This window comes from Glossina fuscipes, unplaced genomic scaffold, assembly GCF_014805625.2.
Source record: "Glossina fuscipes isolate IAEA_lab_2018 unplaced genomic scaffold, Yale_Gfus_2 2, whole genome shotgun sequence".
In the NCBI taxonomy this organism is placed as follows: Eukaryota; Metazoa; Arthropoda; class Insecta; order Diptera; family Glossinidae; genus Glossina; species Glossina fuscipes.
The window spans coordinates 26,336,765-26,352,321 of NW_023998416.1; the positions used below are offsets into that span (position 1 = coordinate 26,336,765).

A 15,557-nucleotide genomic window follows, 5' to 3' on the forward strand; every position below is an offset into this window, starting at 1 on the left:
AAATCTAAAGTCAGTTAACTTATGCTCAATAGAGAAACTTAAATAATACGCAATTATTTCTTCAATTCAATAACTGAATATCTCTTTAGATGCCTTTGTCTTTCTTTGTTAAATCTCATTATAGCGTAACACCACTTGTGGTACAATGGTTTATTAATTTCTTGAAGATGTACATAATATCGAGACGGACTTGAGTTGATGAGATGCATCTAACTTTCATTATACCGATTGAATCAGAATCACCCCCCGAATCGGTCGGTCCGTCTCGTTTTTTTGTATTCAACTTAAACGGGTCATTGTTGGGATATCTTCATGAAATAACGTATAAGGACATGTTTTGGTGTAAGGACGAACGTTGTCGAAAATGGTTCAGATCAGACTTCTTTTTCGGGCACCTCCCTCCCATATACGGCTTTATTTTGAAAAGTCGTCGTATGAATAACTCTGTTAAGCGAAATGATGTAAGGTATTTAACGATTGGTCGCGTCCCACTATATTTTTTTTGTAATTCCTTTTTTTTTTATTAGTCGTTAATCGTTAAAAATGAATCAAATTCCTCTGAAGAATTTTTATGAATAGATATAAACTCATACACATATAAGCAATATCTAAATATATTTTATCACCATCTTTGACATAAATTTCAATCGCGAGAGAGATAGACAGAGAAAGAATTTTTGCAAACCGTCTTTTACTTTTTAATCATCAACTGGAACATACTCAAGCCGCTATCAAATTGAATAAATCATTAAAGCAATCATACGCATTTCATCAATATATAAAATTTCGCTGGAGAACACCCCACGTTGCATCTCTGAACAACAGAATTTACGTTCAAGATAAGAAATCAAGCCTAAATTGCGCGATGAATAGAACAGAATATAATTTAAAAGATTTGAAATGTCAAACAAGGCCGTTCTTCGTTGGGAGGAGAAGAGATGCTGTAAAAAAAAATCTAAAAGAAAGGATTTTTGTGGCAATTTTGGCAATTGGTGAAGGAATGAAAGTTAATAGAATAATAATATTCAAGAAGCCTATTAAGCATGTATTTAAGTATTCACAAAATATACCGGAGCAACACCGGAGCCACCTTCCTGAGAATCTTTTTACTTTTGGGCGACGGACAGCGCATTCATAGCATTACAATTTACGCCTATAAAGGGGCTTTCTTTTACAATGCTGCACTACAAGCCAGTGAACGACAGTCATGTGATATTGCGCTCATATTAGCTAATTTCGCTAATTTACTCAAACATAGACCAAGTAAAAGCGACTGAATCTGTCCTATATAAACTATCATTTCGAAGCATGGTCCTATGTACTAAATCGGGATGCTTTTCAAAAAAAATAACAATGAGAATTGGTCACGTTTCTATATATTGAACTTGTAAGATCAACTATATTTCGGGCGCTCGAAGTTTGATAAGTACCTTTGATGGGATATGTTAAGAAAAAGTGAAATGACTCTGATAAACCAATAAGTGAATCTAGGGTGATAGGATAACAACTTTGCTTGCCTTACACGGGAGCTGTTGCTTCGATTTTTTCCCAAAGCTTTACGTGTTCTTTCAAGCGCAAAATCTTGTAATGCAATTATTTGGGGACGAAGTATGTAGTGACTGAACGCAAATTTCTTAATCGTTTTAGTCAATTTATTACATTTCCTTACTCTATTTAATCAAACCAGCTACTTGCTGTCTTCATCACCTCCCATGCCTGTTTTAATGAAAAGGTAACGAGAATAGGGAAAACTATGGTAAACCAATGCACCTACAAGTGACACCGATCTTTTGAGAAGAAGAAGAAAACGTGCACAGTTATTATAGAGGCACAGAAAACTCGTATGTGTTGCGCAAAGTTGCATTGTAGACATGAACCGAATCCAACCGCAGTATAATTTTACAGCAATTGTTAACCGTAATAGTCCTGCAGACGCTTTTGCTAAACTCCGGCCACCAACTCCTCTCTTTTCGCTCTCCTTTATGACCGTTGCCCTGTTATTCATAAAAAAAAGTAACCTCTTCCCTATCCCCCGTGACTTTCTTTTACATTTTCGGAACTCAAAGGGACCCCTTTTACCAAACACCATTCAAAGATTTGCTTATACTTTCCAAAAATATGTAATATACCAAATGTGGCTCAATTTCCGTAAAGAACGCGTAATTTCTGTTAAAGTAAGAGATACTTGAGCAAATCAAAAATCCTCAAGTATAAACAATTTAAATTTTTTTCTCTTTTAATATTTCTTCAAGCACTTAAAGGTTATTTTCCTTATAGCTGTTAGCACGGCGATCACCAGAAAGCCGTAGAGAGAAAGCGAATTCTTCCTGTACTTTCTTGTGATACGTCATCGGAACGGCATCAAATATATTTTGCTTCTCCATCAATGTCTATCCTCGATTACGTCTATGTACCTCTTTTATCGAGATTTGGCACGAAAAATCGACTTATATGGTCCAAGCTAGATACAGTTCACTTTTATGTTAATTTTCAATTTTTTTTTCTTTGATCATGTTTTCCACTATAAAAAATATTAAAAATTAGACCGCTTTGGCATATGAAGCTTAGTTTTTCTAGGAACGGTTGTGTGAGAAAATGTTCATAAAATCGGGCCATGTGATCGCCGAAAAATGTTGAAGATTCCAATTGATTGATCATCATAAAAGGTTTTTTTTAAAAAAGGCATTACATGAGGAGTAAGCGCAAAGGCGGACCAATCCAGTCTATTTACTTGCGATAGTGTTCGTCCATGGATCAAAACCTATCAGTCTAGTAAATTTTATCAAAATATCTCGAGGACTGAGACGTGTACACTGAACTCTTATATGTGACATGAAACGGACAGACGTAGTTAATTCGACTTAGTATTCTCAAAAATTTCTCTTGAGAAATTTTGAAAATTGAGATTTTTCCTTATAAGGACAAGGCCTTAAAACAACAGTGATCGCAGAAGCTGTCCAATCTAATCCGTTTGCAATAACGTTCGTCCATGGGCTGGAAAGTTTCGTCGAAATACTTTAAAAACTACACAAGCGCATCAAGTGACATCGGACGGACAGACATGCATGTATGCTATGTATATTAAACACAAGCAAACAACACGAATGGACAAACAGAGTCTAAATTGATTGGTATAATAAAAGGTAGGTCTGTCCGTGGAATCTTCCTGCATGGTAACATAAATTCGCACAAACTTAATACACCTATCTGCCACAAGTGGTAGATATAGTATATAAAGAAACCGAAAAATAGAGATAAAATACTTTGCTCTATTTATACATTTCGAACTTTGGATAGACGCGACAATTTTGGGATGAGGATTGAATACTTTAAAAATAGTTGCATGCAAGATGTAAAAAGAGTAATCCAAGTACAAGTACAAACAGAAATGCTGCTAAGAAATATCTTTAAGAGTAACGCCCATATAACGTAAGTACTATTTATAAATTGAAAAAAAAGTTAAAAGTGAAAATGTCCATTTTAATTCATAGGCCACAGAGTTGCCCAATGTAAATGAATTTCACAAACAAATCAATAAATGAAATCCTATCGCAATGTTGTTCTTCTCTACTGCGAAGCGCTTTCGTATAAGCATTAATTTATGCGGCTCTTCACAAAATTATTATTGCACAAGAACAAAAGTCAATTGGGAACTAGAAGGAGAACTTTTGAAATTATCACATGCATGTATGTGCAAGGGCGTAAGCAATAATGCAATTTATTACTTAAGTACATTAACTCTGCTAATACACTCTTTCGTTTACGGTAAAAGTTGATTCGTTTTATTTACAATTCAGTTCAAGGGTTTCAAGAGATGAATGTAGAGTGCGTGTACGCTACTTTAATCATACATCGCTGACTCTAGTGGAGAGGATGATTTTATCTCTTAGCTTTTTCTTTCCTATATATTAGAACAAATCGTGTCCTTGTTTATCGCTTAATTAGGGGAAGGAAAGAGGGAAAGGTGTTCACTAAGTCAACTTCAACTTATGCCGAGAGTATTTCCTTTTTTTATTTATGTTTAATCTTTTATTAGAATTTAAAATTACTTCTTTTCAATGTTTTAGTATAAAAAATCAACTTTCGCGACACGCTGTAAACATATAATGTCAAAAGTTCAATAGAATTTATATATAAATGCATTTTTTTTTTTTTTTTGTCTCTGCACTCAAGATAGTTTTGTAAATTAAGAATAAAAATATTTGATTCAAGGTAAACACACATAAATCGTTATACTTACTAATACATTTTGCTGAGATGATTTGTTTTTCTTTTTTCTAACTAATTACTCAAAGTCTAGGAGGGAGGTAGGCTGGCAGGCAGAACAATCAAAACGAGATCACCCAGCGAAGCCACAACACCGTGAAATATTTTTATATGATTTATAGAGATATTTAAATAGAAAAAGAACACATACACTACTACTACTACTACTACTACTACTACTACTAACAACACAAGAGCAATAATAATAACTTCAGCAAAAACGATTGCAATTTATTTTAATGCAATTTGTACTTCGCGGTTAATGGAAATGATGAATGCTTCTGACGGCAGAGGAGAAAGAATAAAAAGCGCAAAATCTATATATCGCGGGCGGTACTACTTTAATATTGACACACTTTTTTTTCTTTTTTTTTTTTTTTTTGTGTAGCTGAAAAAGATACGAAAAATGTTTCTGACTGTAGCAGGCGCAGCACACGTAATTTCGTTGCGTATTAAAATTTCTTTCAACTTGTAACTCTTTCATATAACAACAACATAGCAATGCAAGATTAATGTGCTTTCAAAAAAAAAATTTGGTTTTTTCCACCTTTTAACGAAAAGATATGCAATTTTTTTTTTTCTTTTTTTTTATTACACTTTTCAAATCCTTCTCTAAACTTATAAAGGCCCAATAATGGTCTTTAACGTGGGCTGCTTGAGAACGCACTGATGCACCCAAACGCACGTTGTAATCGAGCCAGTCAATCGCAATCATTAAATATATACACAATCGTAAAACTGAATGATCATGAAATGAGGGAGAGAGTTTCACTACGTGATACGAAAAAACACTCTCTCTTATTGTATGAAATTTCTTATGCACGTTTGCAAAACAAAGCAAAAATAATAATAATAAATAAATAAAAGAGGAAAACTTGGTTAAAGAAACACGTTCTATGTCAGTGATCGCCAACTAGCAAATACTTCAATTAACGTTACGGTTTTGTCATCATATTCTTAACGCTTATTCTTATTAAACTAATCATTTATCTGACAGTGTAACAGAAGTGGCGCCATGCAAATTCACACTAGTGTGATAACAACAGATTTTTTATACCCGATACCGCTTGTGTTACAGAATACAGAAGGTTTGTGCGGGGACGATTATAATATTTACCGATCAATTCAAAATTCATTTTCCGATCCGATATGACCTTGTCCGTCTGCCCAACAGTCCAGGTGTTCTTGTGTTCAACCTACAGGCCGCAATTTTCGAGGTATTTGAAATTAAATTTTGGTGCATCAAGGCGTTTTAGCTGAACGCCATTAAATATGGTACGGATCGAACCAGTTTTTCGACCACTCCATATATGAAGATTTACTCTGATAACTCGTTACACAAAAATTATTATAATTTTAACAATTCCGCGACCAAAACCGCTTCGTAATAATAGTTCGTCATTTTAAATTGGTGCGAAAACTTTGGATCGGCCGGGATCATATTTTGAACTGCTTTTGAAACTGACTACTAACATGGTAAAAAGGTTTAATTTTCAATACTCCTTGACGAAAACTCGTTCATAATAACAATATTACGTAAAAATTAACCTTACGGACTATGGACCGCACGAATCTATTTTTGGGATCCCAACGCATACAAGGGTTTAATGAAAAATAAGGCTTTATACGCCAAAAAACTCAAATTTTTTACAAATTATTTGATGAAAAGTTGTCCTTGCTAACTCTGTAACCATAAGAAATTTGGATTCCAAAGATCTACTTGTTAGACCACACCACGTATATAGGGGCTCTTAAGCAAGCAACGTTCTCTACGGTAACAAAGACTAATTTGCGATTTATTATAACGACAACAACCGCAAAATAATAAAATTTTTGACAAGTAAATTAAGTTTATTGAATGAGGACCACGTTGGCGTTTGAGGGTTTCCATGAAGAATACGTAATTGCATAAAAAAAATTTTCCTCAATTATTAACTTAATTCACACTAAGATTTTTTATACAATATTCTTCAAGTAATACTGGGGTAAGACCGTAGTGCGTTGCTTTAAGTAAAGAAAGCAAAATGTTATCAATCTATTGCGAAGACATAAAATAAAGTTCGCTCAAGACAAAATTGCGGTCGAGTTTACTTAATATCGAGAATCATGAACGGGCCCCTGATCGATTTTTTATTAAGTTGTATGCCTTAGCAAAGACACAAACCTTTAAATGTGAATCATTTTAGAATTCATCGTCATTAATTAATCAGTTTTGACTAAAGAACATTCATTAGTTTTGAAGGCATATTCAGAAAACATTTGCTTAGCGGGAATATTCAAAACTTTGCTGACCGTACAAGCTTTTCATTAGAGTTTAGTCCGTTGAAGTATGTAAAATCTTTCTCCCTCCTTGAATGCAAATCGTCCAACTTTCATGAGATAAAGGAAATTTTACAATTTCGTTCCAATATGTACGGACGCATGTATGAATAAAGGTTAATAATAGGTGTAACGGAACGTTTCGTCCGTTTTTAGAATAATACACAATCGTAGTTTCCAATATTGTTTTGCTTTAATATTATCTTGACAGTGTCGTCGCCCGGCAAAGATGGTCGCCCAGAGCATGGTTTATCAGAAAAGTGGATATCACATATTCGTAATTTTTGGAACGCCCTAGTACATGTTCTATCTGAACTTGCACCTCCAACAAACACTTTCACTAAATTTCTACACGCTTCGGTAGCATTTCTTCCTTTTTGGAAATTGTATAAAGTACAGAGACCGCGTCTCACTTAATACTAACAAGAATCGTTTCCTTTTTAGTTCATTTTCTACATCAGTATGTATACATTCAGTGATAAAAAGTGAGAGAGAGCGAAATGTGCGCCGAAGAACTATGCGCATATTGGTTGAAACTTATTATAACTGGAAAACCGATAAAACTTTCCGATAGACCTAATATGTGTAAATAAATTTTCTTTGCATTTTCTTTATCTATATGTCAACCATTATCATTGCTATATATATGTATGAAATTCCCTCCTAAGATAAATTTAGTACTGTTACGTAATATGTTTGATGATTCCTATGACAAACTTACTGCTGCAGATTCAATTGCCTTTGCAGTAAATGCAAAAATACATTAGCATTCCAAAGAATATAGAAATTCTTTTGAAACTATATTTAATTAATTACAACGTACGGATACATGCGGATGTCAACTATAGGCGGATGGTATAAAATAAAATATCGTTTTTTTTTTTTTTAATTTCTGACCAGAAAAATATTTATTTAATAACCGGTAAATAATTAAAAACAGAAATATCATTTTTTTCTTATTTAACGCCAGAGGAGAAACAAATATTAGCGCTATTAAGCTGCTTGCACAATGTCCCACCACCTCTACGGTCCTCTTATAGGTGTTGCAGGAAATATTTACACTTCCTGCGACATGTTTATAACAAAACATATTATCTCTAATTACAAAAACACAAATAACACAATGTTAATAATGATGATCAAAAGGCTAATTCAATTTATTACTTAGGATGCGATTTCATTTATACATATATATATATATATATATATATATAAGCTCAGGAGATGTCTCCTACTAATCGGTTAATGCGGTACACGGTCAGAAAGAAGAAAGGAACGAGAAAGAAAGAGACAGTGGAGAGGTGGCCGCAGATTAGTGAATATGTCCCCTATGGATGCGTGTTATGTCACGTATTATAGCTAGCGAGGAACGAGAAAGAAAGATACAGTGAAGTGATAGCCGCAGCCCAGTGAATGTATGCCCAATGGATAAGTCTTATGCCTTTACTGGCCGAACATCCACTATAGCTACGGCCGAGGTACACTTTACCACACTGAACCCGCGAACATTGACTTGATATTCGCGATTCTCGTCGGATTTCTTGCGATCTTTTAATATTATATCTAAAACGCGCGAAATTTTTTATCAACGATTCAATAAAGGCTTACATGCTTGATCCGTGTGAAATCGCGACCCGATTCCCTAGCCTTAGGTCGTCGATTTATTTTAAACTTCCAAGCTCTAAAGTACTGAGATTGTAGTGCTACCTGAGATTAAACTTAAACTTGGCAAATATATTACAAGGTTTTTTTTATCACCTTTTCTTTCGCGCGGGATATATAAATTTTTTTAGGTGTATGTATATAATTCACACCAGGACTTGGAATCTGCGCAGCGCTTATTAAATCAATTGATTTGGAAACAAATGGATTTCAAATGCATTCAAGCAACTCTGGCCACAGTGTTTCTCAAATGTGTGTTTGACGGATGTCTGTAGAGGTATTTTTACTTTTAACTCATAGGTCGCGTTATTTGAGACATTTCACGAAATTTAATAAACACATTATACGTATTTTGACCGCAAAGCAAAATCTGTTGAAAATGGAGATAATAATAAAGAAAAGATAAATGAATTATATTAGGCGAAGAGATGCAGGGCATTCAAGTGTTGACTTAGACCATCGTCGGCCAATATTTTTACTGCTCGCATAAAGTAATTGCAATAATCTCTTTAAAGAATTAAAGAATTAGTAGCTTTCACAATACCAATCAAGAGTCATGCAGCGTAAAAAAAAATTAATCGAGTACGGGAAAGTGAAAAAACGCACATGATAGTATCAATGCTAGGGTTCTGTTGGCAAACAATTTATTTAAATTTCTTCTTTAGAGTAGGGCAAGAATAAAATAAAAAGAATTTACTCAAAAAGGATTCAAGGTCTGTGATATATAGCTTTTACTATTGATTTTTCATTTGATTTGAGAAGGATTGCAATTAGTCTTGATCTTCTTCCCATCCTTTCTACTCACAAAGGTAGTATTACATATTACCTATAAAGCGGGCACCGGATAACGCCAATTATAATGGATATGAATGATATGATAATGAATGTAAGCCAATCCCTATGTCCACTGTAACCCGTAGTAGGCATTAAATGCAACGGCGATAAACGAATTATAATGGAGAGCAATGTCTCTGTGATTAGTCGACAATGTTCTGAAAGCGCAACTAAATAATATCGAGTACTATTGCTGCAGTAATATGAGGACAATCTCGGCTCCTTTTGAAAATGTCTGCATTTACTGAAATTCGTTTGATTGGCAAGTAAAAAAAGTAATCTCGTATCCTCCAATCTTTTTTTTGGTATCGTCGATATAATTTAACTTATTGATAGATTAAACTCTCTTCGGTCTTACGTTCTTTGTTGAAGCAAGCTAAGCAAGCCCCGGCCCTACGAGGAAAAAATTCTCAGAAAAAAAAAGGCGAAAGGCAGAACAATATATCATTGATGCGGATTTCCGAAAATACTTTAGGCGAATAATTCTTGGATTATTTTTTATGGAATTAAATCAAGCATTTAATCAAAGTACGGAAAACAATTTTCCATTAAAATTGATATAATTTTCAAATGATTATTTTGTTAATTTTAAAACAGTTGCGGCCAAGGATGGTTGTGCGTGCGTTTGTGTATGTGTGTATGTGTGTTTATGTGGTTATATCTGCATAGCAAGCAATGAGTGTAAAGATAACACTTTGCAACAGTCGCAGAAAACCGCACAAATCACATTGTTTGGTTTATTATTGTACACGTATACAGAAAAAAATACCGAAAAATATTTTTTAAATAAATTTAATACGACGCGACGAGATAACAATATTAAAAAACTTTGAGAGTAAAACTTTGCAAAACTAATTGAAGCGTTCAAATGACCACAAACTTTTAACCGAAAGCGTCATGTCTCATCGACAATCCACCACTGCCGTTATGTAACACACACACAATCTCAAAAGTGAAATGCAAAACTAAATTAAAAAGATAAATGGCAAAAAGTTGAAGGAATTGTTGCTTGAGCCATTTAAACTTTTATTAGTATTCGTCTTGAGAATAGTTCCAAACATATACACCCGTATATTACAAAATCCGATCTACATATATATTTACTAGTGATGTGCGCAATTTCATCATTTACCTGAAGTCTCCTGAAGCTAGTTCACATGGATCGATGAGGCTCGCCACACCAGACAGTACAGACGTATTTGAATTACGTTTCACCGATTTTAAATTAACACGCGCCTTCAAATCTCGATAATTCCGTTGTTCAATCGGGTTTCCATAAATTTGATTAATCGTAGCATGTACACGTGCTTTTCTATAATTATTGTACTTCATATTCTCCCAATGGCCGAAATCTGTCATAGGGTCAAGAAAGGCGGACAAAGAAGTCACAGTTTTTAAGTCGATTTTTTGCAAACTTTTCGAAAAGCAGAAAAAATTAGTCAAAAAAAAAAAACGAAAAATTGGACTTGCGTCCAATTGTGAATAGAAGTTTTACAAATATATTTATTCTTGCTTTTCAGATTATTTTTGTCTTTACTCTGTGAAAGCAAAGGCAATGCCTACCTGTCTACCTATTACTATTGAAATCAAATGTATATATTTATGTTATTTAGAGTATACCTAGAGTCACTTTCTGAATCGATTTACGCTGATGTGTTTTAGTCCGAGGATGATTGCGAAATTTTTCGGCTCGAACCATTTTCGCACACTCCCCATAAGTTGTTGCATGAGCAACTGTAGAACTCTTAATGGCGAACCGAAGCACTCGGCACAGATCCATCTTCTATTATATCCAACCACTCAGAATCCCTTTCTGAATCGATTTAAGCGTAGCATTGACACACTGATATGTTTTAGCCCGAGAATGATTGCGAAATTGTTTGGGACGAACCATTTTCGCCTACTCCCCATAAGTTGTTGCATGAGCAACTGTAGAGCTCTTAATGGCGGATCGAAGCACTCGGCATAGATCCACCTTCCATTATATCCAAACACTCAGAATCCCTTTCTGAATCGATTTAAGCAAAGCATTAATACGCTGACGTGTTTTAGAGGTTTAACTTATGCAAAACTCGAAAACGAAATGTTATAACCGATTTATTAATCACGTACGGCACAGTATTGCAAAAAATGAAGCGCAGATAGATAGACGCATTGAAATCTTTGCAAAAAGAACGTTAAAGTTAATATATCTTTGCATTTATCTAATATCTAAGATTCATTACATTCGAGGCATACATAGCTTTGCTCTTGTTTTAGAGCATTTAAACAAATTAGTTTCCCTTGAAAGTAAGTTTTCCAAAAAAGGTAAATTCACCTACGGCTATAACGAAATGGAAAATTTGAAATTTAAATTTGTTTGCAGTTAGTAATAAGCGTCGACCAATTATGGCATTTCCGTTTAAAATAATTCAAGTAATCATTTCATTTATTGCAAAATGAAAATTTTTTCTTTCTCAAAATTTCGCAATTGTTTTCATTGTCTACAACAATGTAAATTTATGACAACAAACACAAGATTTTTGAGAAAAACAAAGAAAACTATATTTTCGCTTTAAGATGCCTCAAGTTTATTAAAGTATTTCTCGTCAAGCCGTAATCATTGATGATTAACTTTGTTTATAAGAATTGTTAGGCGGGAAGTGAGAAGGAACAATAAAAAGAAGAAAAGAAAAAAAAAACATTTCAACAAACGCACAACAAGTTTACTCAGCCATGCGCGTATATCCATTTCTCCACTGCTGATAGCGAAGCTCTACGAACATTTGAATAAACAGAGATCGTCAATGTTCTGTTTTCATAATTTCGATTAGACTGAGAACAAGTGGAGTTCTGTTTTATTATAAGTACACTACAGAAAGAAGAAAGGAATACGAACTGAACGAAAAGAAGATCATAAAACGCATACAATGTCTCCCAACTTTAAGCGCCGTTGTAAATTTCATGCTATCATCATGCAATTATCCTTGCAAGGAGTTTTGGTCGATATGCCTTGACTGACGTTTGTACAAAACATTGAAAATTTCCTATGACAAACGTTGGTAGACGCTTTAGATAGATTTTAGATGATATTCCATACAAAATTTCTCCGAGTTTGATGAAAATCATTTTTATCTTTCATCCCAAAGGTAATAATGGAACAAACTCTATAAACGCAACGAATAATACTTTATCTATGAGATACTTTTCTACCTTAACTGTCGGAACTCGCTATTGGAAATATATATACCGGGTCTCTTTGTTACGTTTTTTTTTGTTTACTTATCCGTTTTTATTTTATTTATATATTACCTTCATATTTTGTAAATAAATTTGCAAAGCGTGGATTTAAATAATGCCGGATAACTTAGGTCATAAGTCCGCCTGTATAGAAAACTCTATCTCACTTGAGATTTGCACCCGCGACCATTTGTTAGTCGCGATCCTTTGCCTACTCGGCTATTCATGTGGATTATCCAATTTTCCAACGAGCGTTAGACCATCCTCGTAAGTATGAAGTAAAAACTGCTTTGAACTGAAAGTTTCCCATTTGTTGACGAAAAAAATTCCATTTCCATCTTTAATTCGCGGCAATTTACAGTCTGAATGCCCGCTACCAATAATAGACGTGAAAAAGCCAAACAAGCAGCATAGAAACGGATAAATGGAGAGGTATGTGTAAATCAAAAAAGAATTTTGTGTGTACTTTATAGCTGTCGACGTTTGTTTCTTACACACAAATGCTCCTCAGCCTGCATACCCTTGTCGTAATGGATACAAAAGCACATTACGCCTTCTTTAGCAGAAAGATTTTTAAACGGCCGCCTAAAGTTTTGATTACTACTTGCTATGTTATAGCTAACGTGGGCCTGGCCCCATTTTCGAACTTGATCTGCAATCTTCAGCTAAGAATATACCACATATCCGCGCATAAGAATATGCAAAGGGACAAACCCACAGACAAGCAGCGCGTACTATTGAGCAGAGCTAGATCCCCAGGCTGGTCAATTGGTCTTCACACCGTACTTTTATGTGTTACTTATGAACTATACATACATTCTTTAGCAGCAAGATTGCCATCCGCCAGTTTGGAAAACAAAAAAACTTCTTGAACTAAATTGCACGTATGGCCTCTTTACAAAGGCATATAAGGGGAAAAAAAAATTCAAAAATCTGGCACCTCTTTTCAATGCTATTTGCTCAGCTCTCCAGTTCTGCTTTCAACAGTTTTCCATATGTGCTTATTATATTTTATGTTTATTTTATTTATTCACATGTTAAGAAGCTTTTAAGATGCTATACACTTAAGAATATTGCTTGCTTTTAGGTTGCTAGGTGATGTTGGAAAGGTATTAGAGTGTAAAATGATATTAAAAATTAGTGGAAATAGCGAAAGGCAAAACATAACAAACAAATTAAATCAGAGTTTCACAACATTTCATTAATAACATATTCATTGGAAGTTATAGTTTTAAAGAACATGCACGACTTTAAGAATGGGCTTAAGAAAGTCGGTTCGAAAATTTCAGCACAATATAACGTGGGTGTCTGGTATGACATTCGCAAACATTGCTATTACGGTAAAGAGAAACTCTTTAAAAATAAACTTGGAATAAAAACATATATAGATACTTTTCGTCAGTGTTACCTAATTTGTCAGCAGGTCCTAGTTTTTAATTTTCTTTTTTATTTTCTTTTTTTTTAACTTCCTTTAATGTGTCCCGTTGTAAAACCTTATGGATAAAAAAAAACATGTAATATATGTGCCACAACGTATACAGGGCAAGTGACACCGTAGAAATGCACACACAAACAGAAACAAAGAGAAGTCGATCCTGTCATGCGGAAAGTGGTATATGTTACTTTCATCTTAAATATAATCATTGATTTATCCAAACTGTTATTATTATTATTGTCACACTTACGTTTGGTTGTCCTTGGGCACAAACTGCTCGGTAGTATTGTGCTCAATTTCAATTGGATCAATTTCCATATCCGATGCTGAAGATGGCGATGATGGTGATGATGAAGAATCTTCGTTATCGCTGCTCAATACAATGACTTCTTCCATGAAATCTTTTTGTAAAATTATTTACTTAAATTTTGAACAACACTTAAGCGAATTGATGGCAGAAACGTATGTATAGACAACTTAAAAATTTTTAAATTTTAATATGAAGAATTCATACAAACAGAAATAAATAAAAACAACTTGTACAAACTTTTTTAGGACACAACAATTTTCAGAAAGAGCAATCTTCTTGATTTCGTGTTGTTCTTATTTTTTACAATTTTCTTCTTCAATTTTTACTTCCTCATTAGTGTCGATGCAAATTACAGAGTTTTTCACATACAATTGCTTTTATTTTGCTCAATATGGTACACAAGTTTTTGTTCCTCTATTGTTTAATAAATATGTCACAGTGTTGTTTATAACATTTTAAACTTAAACTTAAGTGTAATTCAAAGAGTTGATAAACTACTTTGAAAAAAACAAATGCAATTTTTTTTACGAAGAAAAACGCACGCGTTTTAGTTCGATATGCGAAAATGTAAAACACGTAAATTGAACGAACATCAGGTGACAATGCTGCCAGATTTATAAAAATAAATTATGTTTAATTGAACTATGTTGCCAATATTGCTAGATTTGATGCTCAGTGTCTTATGTTAATAAAAGAAATATTAGTTTGGGTAAAAAGAAATCCATATGCTTCGGATTGTCCGATTTGGGTCAAATATGCACCGTTTTGTTGTATGATTTGTTGCCAGTTTAAAGGTAACTTCAAAATGCCTCTCTCATAGAAATCCTGATCTCTATTTGCAAAAAACTCTAGTAGTCGATTTTCACAATCCTCCCCAGATTCCAATTTTTTATCATTAAAGAAATTTTGCAATGCAAGAAAAAGATGATAATCGCTTGGTGCCAAGTCCGAACTGTATGGCGGATGCATTAAAACTTCTCAACCAAGCTCCCGAAGTTTCTGGCGAGTCACTGTAGATGTGTGTGAAGCTCATGGAAAGAAAAAGCAACGATTATTCAAAAAATACTTATATGAAAGCAAAACAATAAATAAATGTTTTTGCGAGTAGATTATTTTATTTATTTATAATGATCTTTATTTGATACTTAAAGAAATGATATGACTTACACGAGTGAATTCAAGTTCGAAATGCTAATTTTGTATAAGTTCTATAGCGGCTTTGTCGAGCTGCTTCCCAGTTCTTTGTAGAACATAGTAACTTGGCCTAATGAAGTGCGATCCACACATACTGATGGCTCTCGATAAAGTTCATTTACACCACTGTACCTCGCTTGTTTCAGCTCAACAAACTATTTCGAACCATGAACTTTCCGCGGGATCTAACATATTTATCTCAAAAATGTATTGAAATGTCGAGCACATGATATAAAACTGACAGTGAGTTATTTTCAAGCTTTTCCCTAAAGTTCATCTTTTATGTTCGGATAAAAACGGAATATTCTTGAGATCCAT

The 15,557-nt window shown here is 33.9% G+C and overlaps 1 protein-coding gene across 5 annotated transcripts in view; it reads right to left on the reverse strand.

Moving 5' to 3' along the window:
* LOC119632780 (dnaJ homolog subfamily C member 7) overlaps positions 1–14,586 on the reverse strand; it is a 39,708-nt gene extending 25,122 nt beyond the window's left edge. For 2 of the 5 annotated variants that reach the window (XM_038025853.1, XM_038025855.1), the window contains exons 1-2: positions 13,986–14,066; positions 10,214–10,433 (exon numbers count right to left, since the gene is read on the reverse strand). In XM_038025853.1, the coding sequence (XP_037881781.1) occupies positions 10,214–10,413 (200 nt within the window). In that variant the 5' untranslated portion in view covers positions 10,414–10,433; positions 13,986–14,066. Of the gene's footprint in view, positions 1–4,240; positions 4,271–10,213; positions 10,434–13,985; positions 14,212–14,282 lie in introns of those variants that run through there. The other 3 variants (XM_038025854.1, XM_038025858.1, XM_038025857.1) reach the window with 3 other exon arrangements.
* Positions 14,587–15,557: the final 971 nt, after the last annotated feature.